This window comes from Podarcis erhardii (assembly GCF_964252035.2).
Source record: "Podarcis erhardii genome assembly, chromosome: 14".
Classification (NCBI taxonomy): Eukaryota; Metazoa; Chordata; class Lepidosauria; order Squamata; family Lacertidae; genus Podarcis; species Podarcis erhardii.
The window spans coordinates 46780276-46796720 of NC_138503.1; the positions used below are offsets into that span (position 1 = coordinate 46780276).

The following is a 16445-nucleotide window of genomic DNA, read 5'->3' on the forward strand; positions in this document are numbered from 1 at the left end:
GCTCGGAATGTCCATTGCCTGGAACCCGGGAGAGCTGCCAGTCAGTGTAGACTAGGGGTTGTGGTCCAGGGATAGGCTTCAGGGCGTCTATGAACTGGAGATTAAAAAAAAAGATATTTCCAACACAATAAATTAAATTGTGGGGAATATTTTGTGTGCATGTGTCGATGTGCATTTTCCTGCAGAGTTGCTCTGTAACTTCCACCAGATTCTCAAAGGGGCCAGTGACTCCCTCCCCCCGAAAAAGGTTAAGAACTATTGAATCCTAGATAGTTGGAAGGGACCTAAACGGTCATCTAGCCCAACCCTCTGCAATGCAGCGGGTGCAGCAAATCCTAAAATACATGGACCCATGGTTTGATTCCGCATAAAGTTAGTAAGTGAGTCTCATTTTATTTAATTGGGCCTTCACTCAAGCAAGCGTGCACAGGATAGCAGCTTCCGTCTGTTTAATCGGTAGATTCAACCAAAAAAGCTTTCGTTGATCTGATTTTATTTGTAGGGGTCAAGCAGAATTCAATGGCGGACATTTGAATCAATGGTGCTCTGAGTTAAGGGCACATCTGTTTAATTCTTAAGCTGCTTTGGTTCTGGCATGTTACCGAAACAGGGTATGGAAATGTGAGAGTTTTTCCTCCCAGCGCTGAAGGATAGCTTGGTTATTACAAGGGCAGTGGGTAGTTCTTAGCCTCAGGGCCACAGTCATCTATCGGGCCACCTTCCAGGGGCCATGTGCCAAAGGTGCTCAGGGCCAGAGGTAAAAGAAAGGTCACATGTTACCTGTGTGTACTAGTTATGATTCACACCTGGGCATCCTCCTCGATTCTCCTTACAGGCAGGTAAGAAGCAAGATCAGTGTTCTAGGACACATTCCAGTCAGGCAAAAACACGGAAGGAGGGTGCAAGGCCTAGGGAGAGTGGGGTGTAGCCTGATGGAGGCTTGAGGTTTCACGCTCCTAGTTTATGAAAGCATAAGATGGTTGGACAGTGTTCTCGAAGCTACTAACATGAGTTTGACCAAACTGCAGGAGGCAGTGGAAGACAGGAGTGCCTGGCGTGCTCTGGTCCATGGGGTCACGAAGAGTCGGACACAACTGAATGACTAAACAACAACAACAACCTCTCAGTTTTAACTTCTCCAGGCCAAACCTGCCCAACTCCCTCAACCTCAACAAAGCCTTCTTACCTCTATCAGCCCCTTAAAAACAAACAAACATCTACATTTGATCAACAGAATGCTCTAAAAAATGTTTACACTGGAAGAAGTTCTGCACAGTCCAGTGGGACTTGCTTCCATTCAAGTATTTACTAGTTATTATTATCATTATTATTATTATGATTTCATCTACGAATTGCTTCCCATGTGTGGCATTCCAAAGTGATTTATGTTGGATCAGACCCTAAATTATTGGCTTGGCTTGGAATTGAAATCATTCATGTGCATTTTTTTTTTTTTTTAAATACTGATTGCAGTTTTGCTGCCCAACATATCCTATTAATATTTTTGATTAAAAAACTAAATAATTAAGACTGGGAGCTCCACAAGGGCAGAATTACTCATGTTTAGGGGGTGGAAAGGGGGGGGGGACTAAAAGCAAACCTGCCGGTAAACCACTTTGAGCCTGTGGGGGAGAGCAGGACATCAAGGAAAGAAAACGATGGCACAGGGCAAGCCAAACCCCATGAATCTGAAAGAATAAATAACCATTTATGCACCAGCAAAATCGAGGGCCCTCCCCTATTTTAGCATATTTTTAAAAATGCACATCTGTGCAATATATACACTGCCTTGATAGTTAATATGAGTTGGCAGCATCCCAAATTTTGTTGCTAAAAAAAATATGTATCTATCTCTCACTCACCAGAGCCCTTGCAACAGCCCCATCCGTCTTCCAAGCAAGGGAGACAGCCTGCAACTTGAACAATCAATCAGCAGCTTTACAAGGAAGAGGATATAATTATTATTAATAATAATATTAATCTATAAAGTGAACATTATCTTGCCCGAGTCCCCTTCCCTCCCCTGCTCCCCCCCATTTATTATTATTTTTATTTTTTGCAACGGTGGCGGCGCGACCGGGTCCGCTCAGCCTCCCGGCCGCTCCACACCGACCTCCCGGCGGCGCGTGTGCACGTGTGGATGCGTGTGTACGCGCGCTGCTGCCGGGTCGCAGGGCGGCCACACGGCGCGTCTCTCTCCTTCGCAGCGGCTCCGCCTCCCTCCCTCCCCCCGGTTTTGGGGAGGGGGTGCTGCAGAGAAGGAGCGAGGAAGACTTTTCTCCCTCCTCCCCGCTTGGGCTGGCGCTCAGGCGCTGCGTGCGAACCGCGCTCTGCTCCAGACTGCGGCCCCGCCGCCGCCGCCGCCGCCGCCCGCTCCTCCTCCGCCGCCCCGGGGCAGTGCACCAGCCGAGCCAAGCCCCTAGCAGCAGCCCAGCCAGCTCCGCTCAGCTGGGGCCTCCTCCTCCTCCTCCTGCGCTCTTCAATCCCTCCAGCCGGCAGCAGCCTGCTGGCGAGTTGGCTCCACAATCCCTTTCCAGTGATGGAGAGAGAGAGAGAGAGAGAGAGAGAGAGAGAGAAGGGGGCTGCTGGTCTTTTTTTGGTGACACCCTCCCAATTCCTGCCCTGTTTGCTTCCACTGCAGCAGAAAAGCGCTCTCCAAACGTCGAAGGGAATTAGTAATAAGTCTCCAGTTTGGGCAAGCGTCGCGCGCAATTAAAGCGCCTCGGGGTTTTTGGGGGAGAGAGATTGGCATCTCTCTCGTTTGCAAAGCAGGGCAAGCAGTTGAGGTTGTTGGACTCTGCGCGCTCTCCCTCCCTCGGCTGGGTTGGCAAACTTGGAACAGGGAGGCGGTGTATGTGTGCTTGTGCGCGCCTGTGTGCGCGCGCGCCTGTGTGTGAGTGTGTGTTGGATGGTTTTGGGAGCCCGAAGATGCTGCCTGGCGTGGTTTTCTCCCCCCCTCTTGCGGAAGGGCACCTGAGCTGAAATCTGGGGATTAAGCAGACGCACACGCACACAAAACACAAGCACCCCCCCCACCACACTCACCACCTACACACACACACACACAAACGGAGACGCGTTTCTGACGGGTGCCAAAGGAATCCTTTTGAAATGACTTGGAGGATTTTCAGCTTGGAATTATGTGGAGGGCGAATGCAGTGAGTAACAAGCGGCGGCGAAGGCGATTAAATAATAGCAATTATGATAAATAAGAATGTTAAAAATGCGGAATGGGGAGGGAGAGAGGGGTGGGAGGTGGGGGCTATGGATGGATGGTCGGTGGCGATCTTTTTGCCTGGCACTGTTGCAAAGGGGGGTGGAGTTGGGTTGCCTCGACAGTAGCGTCCATCTACCCCACCCCACGCCGCGCCAACCCCCAGCCACCCGCGAGTGAAATGGACAGATTAGGGTCCCGGCCTTGCCGCCGCTTTGCATGTCAATTTCGCCTGCCAAAAAAGAGCGAGAGAGTAAAAAAAAATTAAAATAAACGTCTTACCCCAGTGCGTTTCCCCATTATTTTTTTAGCATGGAAATTAGTGCTATTAGTATTACTGGAGAGGTTTACTGAGCAGGTGGAAAAGATTTCTTTCCTTTCTCGCCGCGCCATCCCACCTTTACTCGAGAGTAAGCTCTTTGGCGCTTAGCTGAGTTTACTCTCGAGGAAGTGTGCGGAGGGTCGCTTCTTGCCTCCATCCCAAAATGAGGCGGCTGGTCCTCTTTTAAATACCCCCTCCATCGCCAGCCTGTGCATGTTTACTCCGAAACAAGTCCTCTTGACTTCAATGGGACTTACTTCCCAGGAAAAGATGGGAGCTAGAAACTCCTTGCGATGGATTCCTCCAGTTGGGAACTTCAAGCTGCCAGAAGGGACCTTTACCTTGGGTAAAAGAAGGACCCTCCGTTAAATTGCAAAGGGGTTGGGGGGGGGTCTGTCCTTACTTTCCAAGTAGACCGATCGCAGCCGTGGTTATGGGAACGCAAGTTTTGGGGGTGTTTACTCGGAAGCAAGGCCCGCAAATGCTCAGTGGGCTTTTTTACTCCCAGGTAAGGGAGTCTGCCTAGGATCCCAACCTCTAAGGGGTGGTGTTGGGGGAGGTGGGGGGGGGGCGAGGTCGCTTCATCGGTCTCTCCCCGCTCGCCCAAAACACACCGCAATCCTATGCATCCTGACCTGGGGAGGAAATTCCGTTGAACTCCGCGAGGGCTTCCTCGGGAGTAAGGACGCATAGGATCGCGTGCACGTCCTAGTGGAGAGAAATTGCGGCAGGAGGCGGGAGATGGAAGGAAGGACGGGAAACGGATTTCCAAGCAAGATCGCGGGCGAAAGGCGCTCTCCGACAAATTACATGGAAGCAAATCAACTTTTCCCCCCACAGACGATCGGCTGCCCGGCCAGGATTTATTAATCCGCTGCGCCGTGAAGTTGCCGCTGTGTTATTTTGCGCTGTTCCGCCTGCGCTAACCTGGTGGTCTTTCTCTCGCCCCTCCCCTCCCTTCCCTTCCCCTCCTCCCTGCTCTCCCCAAAAAACCCTCCCTTTTAGACCCCCTTTGCACCGATAAGCAACCCTGCCTCGCGGGGAGGCGAGGATGTGGCGCCCGGATCTCAGCACCAACACTGGCGATCGCATCTCTGGAAAGCAGGATGGCAACCTCCCCTGACGCGCGGCGCTGAGGAGTCTTGCGAAATGCCAAACTTTGCGGCAGCGGCTACGATTTCTCACATTCCTGGTAATGCTGATTCTGATGCTGGTGGAAGGTGGCTGGAGGGGGGGTGGGGTGGATGGGAATGAGGATAAATAAATAAATATTTATTTTTTGGGGGGGGGGAGAAAGTGGAGAGAAGCGCCATGGGGATGCTAGGAACGCGGCGGAGCGCCAGGAGGCGCTGTTGCTCTTGGTTTTCCTTTCGCCCCCATGAATGGAGCGAAGAAGCTAAGAATTCCCTCTCCTACGTAGTAAAGGCTAACGGTGCAGGATTTCGCAGCTTGTGTGTGTGTATGTGTGTGTTGTGCACGGCTTTCTAATTGGTGCAAACAACACCCCCTTCTGCCAGCGTGCTGCATTTTTTTTAACCCAGTGGGTTTTTTTTGGGGGGGGGGGATATTTCAAATAATTAATACTTCCCAATGAAGGAGGTTTAAAAGCACGGGCTAGTGGGTTATGGCTTTACTATAAAAATCCACCCACCCTCTTTCTGTCTTTTTGCCTCTCGTGTGATCTGACTGCAGTCGGGGAAGCAGGGAAAAAAATCTGCCCTGCAACAGACAACGGCTGAGTTTGAATCCAAATGAGGTCTGGGGAAAGAGACACGCAGCTCCAGAGACCCCTCGCTCGTGCCCACCTGAAGCCTAGGGAGGGAAGAGGTTTACTCTGAGTCCCATATATCCCCCTGCTGCTGCTGGAACATGATTGATGAGTGTAGATGTCAGGATGATGGGAGCCATAGGATCAGAGATGCATTTCCCCCCCCCCAGGGTGGTGGTGGTGGGGGGTTTGATGCAAGTCAGCAGCAGGTAGCCCCCTCCCTCCACGAGCGGCTTTGCCGCCAGCCTCTGTGAGAAGGAACAACAGCCTCCCCTTTTCACCCACCCGCCCAACGAAATCCACGAAAATAAAGCAGCATCCAGGGTCTTGACCCGAAGTGAAGGGGACAGTATGCATGCCAACGACTGGCCGACATCCCCGATGCCCAGCCAAAGTGGGTACATTGCCAAGGAGAGAGGGGAGTGAGGGTGGGGGGGGGGAGAGAGGAAAAAAAAGAAAAAAGGTTAGAATAATGCATGTCTGAATCTGTTCCAGAAATTCAGCCAGTTCTGCGTGAGCAGCCAGCCAGCTTGAAATGAGTCTTGGAATAAAATACAATTTCTGGACAGAGGCGAGGGGAGGGAGGGGGGGGGCGCACACCAATCATTGTTGCTTCAGCCACAGCAGGAGGGAAGAGGAAAGGAGGGCAGGAAGCAGACAGGGCCTGGGTCACTGCATGCCTTCAAAGCCTTCAAAGATGCTTCGGAAAGCCAGGCTTTCCAAAAAGGCATCCTGAGAAGCTTCAGATATCTCATCTGCTCTGTGTCCTCAGCAGAGATTGAGCTGGTTTTATTTTTCCCCCCTGTAAGGGAAGGATATGAGCAGAGCTGGCCAGCGGCCCTTCCGAGACCTCGAAGGCGATGTCAGTTTTGCTCTGGTGGGAGTTAAGTGTTGCACTGAGCCCGGGCGCTTAGCTGAGGTTGAACTTTGAGGGCCACCTTGACCCTGCAGGACGACTCAGTTCAAGGATGCCTGCTTGCAAGGTTAAGGACCGGGTCCCTGTGGGAGGAAGGAGGCTGTGGCAGTTCATCCTCGTCTTCCGCATGATGTGACGCCCGTCCCGGGCTCCTTGTTCTCCGCAGAGCATGGAGTTGGTGAAGATGGCGCGAGTTTGCTGGAATCTCCTGGTGCTTCAGGCTCTCCTGGCAGAGTTGGCCCTTGTCTGGGGGGCAGAGAAAAGCTACCCCATCCTGAACATTGCCGTCATCCTGGGGAGGACGCAGTACGTCACGGAAAGAGAGGTCCGAGCGCTTTGGACCAGGGATATGTCCGGCGACCTCACCGTCGACGTCAATGTGGTGCCCCTTCTGGTCAACCAGACAGACCCCAAAAGCATCATCACCAATGTCTGTGACTTGATGTCGGGCACCAAGATCCACGGCGTGGTTTTCGGGGACGACACCGACCAGGAGGCGGTTGCCCAGATTTTGGATTTTATTTCATCACAGACCTTTATTCCGATCCTGGGGATTCATGGCGGCTCGTCAATGATCATGGCGGACAAGGTAGGCGGAGAGCACATCGTTGTGTGAAGTTGGTGCCCTGCGGGGCAATGTATGCTGTCGCCTCCCTGTTTGGGCAGAAATGGAAATGGAGCGATCCTTTCATGCAGGGGTAGCTAACATGTGCCCTCCAGATGCTGTTGGACTGCAGCTCCTGCTATCTAGCCAGCATGACCAATGGTTAGGGAAAGTGGTAGTTCCCACCCAACAACATCTGGAGGTCACTGAGTTGACTAGTCCTGCCTTAATGGGTCTGTCTTGGCTCCCTTAAGCTGTTTGTAACTTCAGTTTCTTTGGGGAGGGGAGATATTTATTTCTGAATGATTAGACTTGTGGTTTAGCTTGGAGCGGCTTCTTCCTCAGTACCAAGAACTGCTGGTTCAGGAGTAGTTTGTGGCTATTCCATGACTTTCCCTATCAACATTGGGCTGTGGGGTGTGAAAGATTAGCAAAATCTGCTTTTTTTGTCTTCGGTTCACAACGGATGTTAAGATCTCCAGCAGCTTATGCACCAAAACACACAATCTGCTTGGATGTCGCAAAGCTGAGGGTTTCACTCAGAACTGCATGTTTTCTTTGAGTTGTTGGATAAAAGTCTTCTCCAGCTACCCAACTCTGTGCTGAAAGGACCTCTTCCTGTCACTGTCCAGTGGTTTCAGAGGTCTGATCTGCACTGCTGACTCAAGCCAGCTGAACTGTCATTTTCTTAGGGAATTTGGGGGGGGGACACAGCTCCGTTGGGGATGGGGCTAAGGATATATTTTTGCAACTCATGCACCGCTGCAGTTCTTGCGATCCTTAAGAGGTAACAAAGATTGCAATGCATGTGTAGTGTAGACCCTGGAAGTTATTAATCCAGCAAGCATGTCGAAAGGAAGCGATGGGGAGACTTTCTACAGGCTAGGTGAATGCTGGCTTACCTAGCTGGTGTTATGGAGAGCCATTGGGATGTTGGCCAGGGCCGACCCTAGATTTTTGCCACCTGGGGCAAACCACAAAATGGCGCTCCTTCCCTGCTAGGGAAGAAGAAGTAAATGAAGATCTACACCAGGAACAAGGGGGGTGGGATAAAGATCTACATTGGGATCTGCTGTGCCTGCGGTTCCTGCTTCTTGAGGTGGCCTCCTCACCTTTCCTCATGTGTGGGCTGGCCCTGATTTCAGGAAAGTCGAACCAATTGTGGAGGGGAACTGTGTCAGGGTTGTGTGACGAGCTGCGAGTTCAAAGGCTTGGGGCTCGGGATAGGATAGGGTGCCTTTGGTGTGCAATCAAACAAAAATGTTACAGATAGGTAGCCGTGTTGGTCTGCCATGGTCAAAACAAAATAAAAAAATTCCTTCCAGTAGCACCTTAAAGACCAACTGAGTTAGTTCTAGGTATGAGCTTTCGTGTGCATGCACACTTCTTCAGATGTGTATCTGAAGAAGTGTGCATGCACACGAAAGCTCATACCTAGAACTAACTCAGTTGGTCTTTAAGGTGCTACTGGATGGAATTTTTTTATTTTGTTTTAAACAAAAATGTGTGCGAGAGAGATAATAATCACCAGGGATTAGGCAACTGAGCAGTGGTGCAGTGAGACTGAATGAATCTCCAGGGCGCGATGGCAACTCTGCACATGGTACATTCGCATGATACATTTAAAGTGCTGTGATACCATTTCAAACATCCTTGGCTTCCTTACACTATTTCTGGCAGCTGTAGGTTCTTACTAGTTTCCTTCCCAAGCTACAATTCTCAGAGTTCCCCATGAGGAAGAAGGATCGATTGTTTAAACCACTGTGGGAACGGGCAATGGTGTCTCTAGCAACTCCCAGCACCCTTAATGAACTACAGTTCCCAGGATTCCTTTGGGGTAGGGGAGCCATGGCTGTTGAAAGTGGTATCATAGCACATTAACTGTGTGGTGTAAATGGAGCCTGAGGCCTACATCTGTCAGCGTGTATAGCAAACCCTTGATAGTTCTCAAAGCCTGCGTGGAAAATGGCCTCTGTTTTGGCTCCGATAGAAGGTCCACGTAACCCCAGCATGATGCCAAATGAAGTACCTCTTCCATGCAATGGATAACAAACGTACGAGAGTTTTCGTCACAAGGGTGACGGGCACCGCATTTGTTGACTTCTTAAAGAAAGGGATTCTCTTTGGTTTGGGAACGTCACGCCTGGGGTGAATGTGGCCCTCCAAAGCTTTCTATCTGGCCCCTGGGATTTCCACAGGCCGTGCCCCCACTCCCCAGGCTCTTATTTACAAGTGCTTTTGCTTGGCTGGGATGTGTCCTTGAATTGCAATCATGCCATTGGCCCATCCAGCTTGGTGTTGTATACACTGACTGGCAGCAGCTTCCCAGGACTTCAGAACAAAGTTCTCTCTCCCGGCCCTACCTGGAGAAACCCAGTGTTAGAAACCGAGATATATCAGCTAGGTGCCAAATGGCTCCTTAAACCAGGGTTACAGTTGCCCAAGCGGAATGCGTGGTTGCTATTTTGAGGGCAAGATGGCTCTAAAGTCATATTTCTCAATGCAAACTTTTGGGTTCCTGAAATTCATTCTGACTGTGCAGATTCTATAGGATGTGGTATTTGTGTGTTGAAGCAGTTCAGATCCAAGGATCCCCAGACATGTACCTCCAGGTGGTGGAGATGTCAGGCAGCATCCTGGCACCTGGACATCTTCACTTGGTCGCAAGTGGCCAATAGGTGCAAAAAGCGCCTGGCTAATTTCTAACACTGCTGGAGATGCCGTCAGGGGATTGAACCTGGAACCACCTGCAGCCCTTCCCCTCTCACTAGGCTGGATGGAGAGGTGTGTGCAGAAACCTTTGACTTTCTCTTGGCTGGAAGGTAGCTTACAGGGCAAAGGTCAGAGTTGCATCTGTTGCTCCACTTATTTTTGTCTCTGAGCCCATGCACTATTGGAATGTGTCATAGGCTTCCCGTGGGTGGAGGTAGGGAAATGCATCCCTCCGTTTGACAAATTCATTGCAGACAGAGGAGAAGATGTCCCTTAGCTGTTCTTCAATACGGCAGCGAAATGGAACCTCCATGGCAAGAGGCAGTTTACCTTTGAGCACCAGGCAATGTGAAAGAAAGACCTGTCTGTCTACTCTTGGAAGCAATGTTCAAAACATGCTAGGTGTGTTCTGCTACTGCGGTGGGTTCCATTGTGACTACGTGGAGATTTCTGGGCACCCGGTTGTGACTGATACCTCCATTGAGCCAGCTGACTCGTCTGTAGCAAAAGATGCATGTCTTCTGCTTCTCGGCTGGCTGTGCTATAGCCTTTCCACAAGCCACCCAGATGGATCTCACAGACCACAGTTTGCAAACCTCTGCCTTAGTCCATAGTTAAGACCTTTTCCATTTCTATGGCGTGTGTTTCTCCTTCTTGCACACTGGGAAAAGTGAGCTGTTTGTAAGAGCAAGCTACAGTCGAGCAATGTGGCTGAGATCCTAGAACTGTAAAATTGGAAGGGATCATCTGTTCCAAGCCCCTGGTGAATAGACGTTCCATTGTGGCGACCGTAACCCAGGTTTAACGTGTCATTTGGCGCCTAGTTTATATACCTGAGTTTCTAACATTGCTTGGAAGTGGAATGATGAAAGAAATGGATCATTGGTTGGCTCCAGCAGGACTCTGGGTACGTCTTGAACAGCAGCCAGTGATGGAGATGGCCACTTTGCTCTTTTGCTCCAGCATTTGCTGAGCAGAGGTAGACTGCCTTTGACTGCGAAGGCTCTCTGCTTCGCAATTCGAGATCATGATTAGCCACTGGTGGTTCTCCACTGGTGGAGCCAGTGTGGTGTAGTGGTTAAGAGCGGTGGACTCGTAATCTGGTGAACCGAGTTCGCTTCCCCGCTCCTCCACCTGCAGCTGCTGGGTGACCTTGGGCCAGTCACACTTCTCTGAAGTCTCTCAGCCCCACTCACCTCACAGAGTGTTTGTTGTGGGGGAGGAAGGGAAAGGAGAATGTTAGCCGCTTTAAGACTCCTTAGGGTAGTGATAAAGCGGGATATCAAATCCAAACTCCTCCTCCTCCTCCTCCTCCTCCCCTCCTCCTCCTCCTCCTCCTCCTCCTCCTCCTCCTCCTCCTCCTTCTTCTTCTCTTAAATCTTCTTACACGAATTGGCCTACCCCTTTTCAAAAGCTTGTGGCGGAGGAACATCTCCCTGACAGCAAATTGCAGAGGTTAAAAGCATATTTTGTGAAGCGGTCCGGCCTTTGCTTGTCCAGAAGTCGAACGGTGAACCCAAATTCCATGGGGCATACGGGTTTACAGGATGTTATCCGTTATCACAAGCCTTAAAGGACAGGGGTGGCGCTGTGGGTTAAACCACAGAGCCTAGGACTTGCTGATCAGAAGGTCGGCGGTTCAAATCCCCACGACGGGGTGAGCTCCCATTGCTTGGTCCCTGCTCCTGCCAACCTAGCAGTTTGAAAGCACGTCCAAGTGCAAGTAGATAAATAGGTACCACTCCGGCGGGAAGGTAAACTGTGTTTCCGTGCACTGCTGTGGTTCGCCAGAAGTGGCTTAGTCATGCTGGCCACATGACCCAGAAGCTGGCTCCCTTGGCCAGTAAAGCGAGATGAGCGCCACAACCCCAGAGTTGGCCACGACTGGACCTAATGGTCAGGGGTCCCTTTACCTTTACTATCGCAAGCCTCTTCACTGGGACGGTGGCTCCCGGGTGCATAGGATGGGGCACAACCTTTCTTGTGACAGTGCAGGGCCACTTCTAGAATGTGAAAGGTGAGCTGGGAGCTCATCCCAGGGGTGTTGCACCCAGGTCACCAAGCTGGATCAGGACTTCCAGATTTCAAGAAAATGCTTCTGCTGGCAGCTGGAGTATGGAAGCTCTGATCTGCAAAGAAGTTTACACCAAAGTGGAAACGGAAGCCTCTTGTATGGCAAGAGGCTGTTTTGGTCCACACAGATATGATGCTCAAGGAAGACCTCATAGCAGCATTAAGGTTAATTGTTACCTTCCTAGCCTTGCCTCTTCTGCTCTCCCCGGCTCTCGCCTTTGCTTGCTATCCTTAGTTCTGCTTCCCTGCTTTTTTTCTGTTTTGGCTTATGCCAGGGGTGGAATGTGGCCCTCCAGCCTTCTCTGTGTGGACCTCAGAATGCTCCCCAAGCCACACCCCATGCACTTGCGTCTGGCTGGGATGGTCTCTTGGGTTCTGATAACACCCCTTCTTTGCCTGCATGGACGATAGAGAGGAGTGTGTTTGTGCAGAAACCAGTCTACTGCAAGAAGCAATAGCCACATCCATCGTTCTGTCTCCTTTTGCCTCTGGACCTGATCACCACTGTCATGTGGCCCTCAGAAGGCTGCCTGCCAGGCCATGTGGCCCCAAGACTGCAAAATCTCCCACCCGCCGTCTTTTATTGCATGGCGCCTAATACTACTTGCTGCGTTTATTATTCATTTTATTGTTGTGAAACTGGCCCCATCCTGCCTGCACAGAACCTTGCCGAATCTATGAATCGGAGTGGTTCTTTTTGTAGAGCTGCAGAACTCATAACGAAGCCTTCTCTTGCCTTCCCCAGCATTGTTTTTGGCCCTTCCCTGCTCTTGCCTGCTTCCCTTTCTGAACATTGGGTGTAAGCAGCTGGGGTCGGGCAGCTGCTGTTGTTGCGGTTGTCGCGTGGCTTTGCAGAGCAGGGTCAGCCAACTTCTGCCTTCTTGGGGGGGGGGGTGTTCTGTGTCCTCCAGTGAACAGACTGGGGCCCAGCAATAAAATCTGCTGCAGAAACCAGAAGGTCAAAAGCCATTTGGGCCATTTAGCATTTAAGGCTGGGTTGCAGAACCTGCCGTCCTCTAGATCAGTGTTTCCCAACCTTGGGCCTCCAGCTGTTTTTGGACTACAACTCCCATCATCCCTAGCTAGCAAGACCAGTGGTCAGGGATGATGGGAATTGTAGTTCAAAAACAGCTGGAGGCCCAAGGTTGGGAAACACTGCTCTAGATGTGGCTGGAGTGCATTAAATTTGTGATGCCTCAAAGGTTGGGACATGTGTCTAGGAAAGGGGTGGGGAACCTGGTGCCTTCCAGGTGTTGCTGGACTCCAGCTCCCATAATTCCTTGCCATTGGCCATGCTGGCTGGGGCTGATGGGATTTGGAGTCCAACAGCAGCCAGAGAGCCACAGATCTCCCCCATCACTGATGGAGGGCTTTACAAGCGTGTAAGCATAGGATTATAGAATTGTAGACTTGCAAGGGACCCCCAGATGTCATCTAGTCCAGCCCCCTACAGTGCAGGAACCCTGCCCACAGCCGTTCCTGGGTGGGCTTATATAAAATATTATACAACCCTCCTTAATATTTGACAGCTATCATGTACATTGCATATGTGTGGGATGTTTCTTGGGTTTGGGTCACATGGGGATTCAATACAGACGCTTCGGGTTGCGCGATTTTGGGTTGCGCACCGCGTCAAACTTGGAAGCACCAGAACGGGTAATTTCTGGGTTTCGGCGCTTGCACATGTGCAGAAGTGCTAAATCGCACTTTGCACATGCGCAGATGCACCAAATCGCAACCCACATGTGTGCAGACATGGCACTGTGGGTCGCAGATGCTGCGAGTTGCGAATGTGCTTCCCGCACAGATCACAACCTGAGCGTCCACTGTAGAGGGATGTTAATGTTACACAGCAGAAAGGAATATAACTTGTGTGTGTTTTGCAACTGAATATCTTGTTTCCTTTCCTTTCTGGCAGGCGATTTTTTTTTATCATGTTGCGACCAAAAGATGTGGGGTGGAGGAATGAGGGGCCAGATAAATTTGCACTGGGTGAGGAGGGCTGGGTCTGGCATAGAGCCACTGATTGGCCATCTCAACTGCAGATCAGGAAGGGTGAATCTGGTAATTTCAGTTTCCCTCCTTTCCTTGTTTTTCTGGTTCGGTTCTCCACATTTCCATGTCGCTTTTGAATTTTAAAACTAACAAAATCTTCGTGTACTAGATGGTGTGCGACTAACGTTTACTCAGAACAGACCCGATATCTTTTTGGTACACATCACCAGGGTAGAAAACAGCATTGCAAAATTTGTAGGAGTGTGAATTGTGAGCAGTGACTGCGTCTTGTTTCAGTAACTGAGAACTGGGCAGGTTTGCCTTCAAATGCAAACTGGACATGATTTCTCCCTCCTCCCTTATCGACGGCACTAACCAAGATTGACCAACAGCCTGGCCTGGTACAAGGCAGTTTCTGATGTTCTTATATATGGAGAAAGGCTGTTAGCTGAGTGGTTGAGCATCTGCTCTGTGTGTGGAAGGTCGCTGGTTCGATCCACAATGGCCTTTCCTGGGGAAAAGGCTCCCTGTCCAAAATCTCAGAGAGCTGTTGCCAGCCAGTGCCGACAACACTGATCTAGGCAGACTGGTGGTCTGGCTTGGTGTGAGGCAGCCTCCTGTGTTTCTTCAACTCCAGGTGACATAAAACGTAGCTGAAGATGTGAAAGCTTCTTTTGCAAGGCTGAATGGCCCACCGTCACAATCCCTGCTCCTGAGATTGCCTCGTGTTTTGCCTGGGTGATGCTAGCTGCCGCTGAGGAGCCTTTGAGCCAATCTTGTTTGTCACTTATGTAAAGAGTTGATGATAATTCAGCGAGGCGTTTGCTGACTGGAGAGCCACTTATTAGCTTTTCAGCAAATAATTTCTCAGCACATCAAACCCCGAGACTGTTTCACAACAGTAGCGGAGCCGACTGAAGGCAAACCAGATATTAGAAAATAAAAATAGCTTGGGTTCTCCTCTCAATCCCCTCACCTCCCTTCCTCGCTCCCTATAGCTTGCCTTTTCTGTAGACGTCTTTTCGGCATTGCGGTCGGGAGATGGCGTGGTGGAATTAAGAGATTTGCACCGTTTTGGGTCAGCGATCCATGCAGATTCAGGAGTTGGGGTTGCAGGACAGAGTGGAGAACAGGCTGGCCTAGACTAGGATGCTGCATGTAAAGACTAACTGAACGATCACCCAATGGGAGTGCTGTGTGTTTGTGTGTGCCTGAAGCATGTCCCAATAGTCCTAGCTTTGTCTCTGCCTCACCTGCACTTCTTCTGCCTGCCACAGGGATGGCACAGCCTCAGTCCAGTCGAGTGCTTGGGGGCAGCATAAGTACAGTGGTACCTCGGGTTACAGATGCTTCAGGTTACAGGCGCTTCAGCTTACAGACTCTGCTAACCCAGAAATAGTATCTCGGGTTAAGAACTTTGCTTCAGGATGAGAACAGAAATCGTGTGGCGGCAGCAGCAGAAAGCCCCATTAGCTAAAGTGGTACCTCAGGTTAAGAACAGTTTCAGGTTAAGAACAGACCTCCAGAACGAATTAAGTTCTTAACTCGAGGTACCACTCTACTGCAATGCTGAATTAGAACAAAACCGATCAAGCCCCAGTGTACTGTTTCCGACAGTGGTCAGCTGCTGGGCACCCACGTGCAAGGTGCAGAAGGGAAGCCTTTCCCCTGGTGCTTGTCCCAGCAGCTACTGAGAGCTATGCTGCCTCTGGGCATGCCTGTTCTATTCTGGAGTCTAGATAGCTATAAAAGCTCCATCTAGTCTTGGTAGTTATCATCGCCACTTTGCAGCTGTGAATACCACAAGACTCATACATTAGCACCCGTTCAAGTAGCCCAGAGGAAGACGTTATGACTAAACCTCAATCTACAGCCAGTTATCATCATCACCACCCTTGTTCTTAAATCAATGACAGTACATTTAACGTAAGATGCTTCTTTCAACGCTTTCCAAATACAGATATTTTCCCATGGTGTATGCGGATGAAGTTTAATCAAAATCAGAATTCTCATCTTAAATGCTGAAGCAGAAGAGGCAATAAAGCTATTTTGATTTCAAATCTGCAATCTAGTTATGTGAAAAACCAAATCCCACCTCACAGACATGCAGAAACAAGGTACAGTAGAGGAACCAACTGAAAGCAGACTGAAGCAAAAGGCTCTTTCAGGGACCAACTAAACGAAAAAGGAGGAGGGAGCCAATTATATCTCTTGGAGGAGGGAGTTCCAAGGATGGTGTCACCACCGATAAGGCCCTGTCAGCCCTGTCACCGATAAGGCCCTGTCAGCCTCTTCCACAGAGAAGGATGGAGGGTGGGAAGGGAGAGGTTTCCCATGGTAGCCTATTGCCTCCCCCAACCACACAGGTGATGGTGGGAAAGGACTGGCTCATTCCTTTTTTCAATAATAATTGTCGAGCCCTCCTCTGGTGTCAGAAGTGGGATGTGCAGCGGAGAAGGCTGATCTGTTAGGACCAATGGGACACAGGCCCACCAACCTCAGCCTGCCTTCAGACAGGTCCCATCTGCATGGGGGGGGGGGGTATCTCTGGCTGCCAGTGTTGCCCCTGTAGGACTCAGCAGGTTGGAGGCCAGGGACAGAATTAGAAATAGTTGCATCTGCCTGCCATTGGCTCCTTGGTTGCCACCCTACCAGTCTGAATAGTCACCAGCCATCATTGGGGATGTGGGGATCCTAATCTGAATGCCCCCCACCCTAAGTTCCCAAAGGCTTGAAAATATGGAGAATGGTGCAGTAAGCTTTCAGGAAGAAGATTGTCCCACTCAGTAATGGATAGAGATCAATAAAACCTGAAGAATGACAGGGCATTTAACTCTCCCT

The 16445-nt window shown here is 50.5% G+C and overlaps 1 protein-coding gene across 2 annotated transcripts in view; it reads left to right on the plus strand.

Annotated features, from left to right (window-relative positions):
* Positions 1 to 2418: 2418 nt before the first annotated feature.
* Positions 2419 to 16445, plus strand: part of GRIN2A (glutamate ionotropic receptor NMDA type subunit 2A) — a 232955-nt gene continuing 218928 nt past the window's right edge. For both annotated transcript variants that reach the window (XM_081839527.1, XM_081839526.1), the window contains exons 1-3: positions 2419 to 3158; positions 4542 to 4728; positions 6387 to 6809. In XM_081839527.1, the coding sequence (XP_081695653.1) occupies positions 6390 to 6809 (420 nt within the window). In that variant the 5' untranslated portion in view covers positions 2419 to 3158; positions 4542 to 4728; positions 6387 to 6389. The remainder of the gene's footprint in view (positions 3159 to 4541; positions 4729 to 6386; positions 6810 to 16445) is intronic.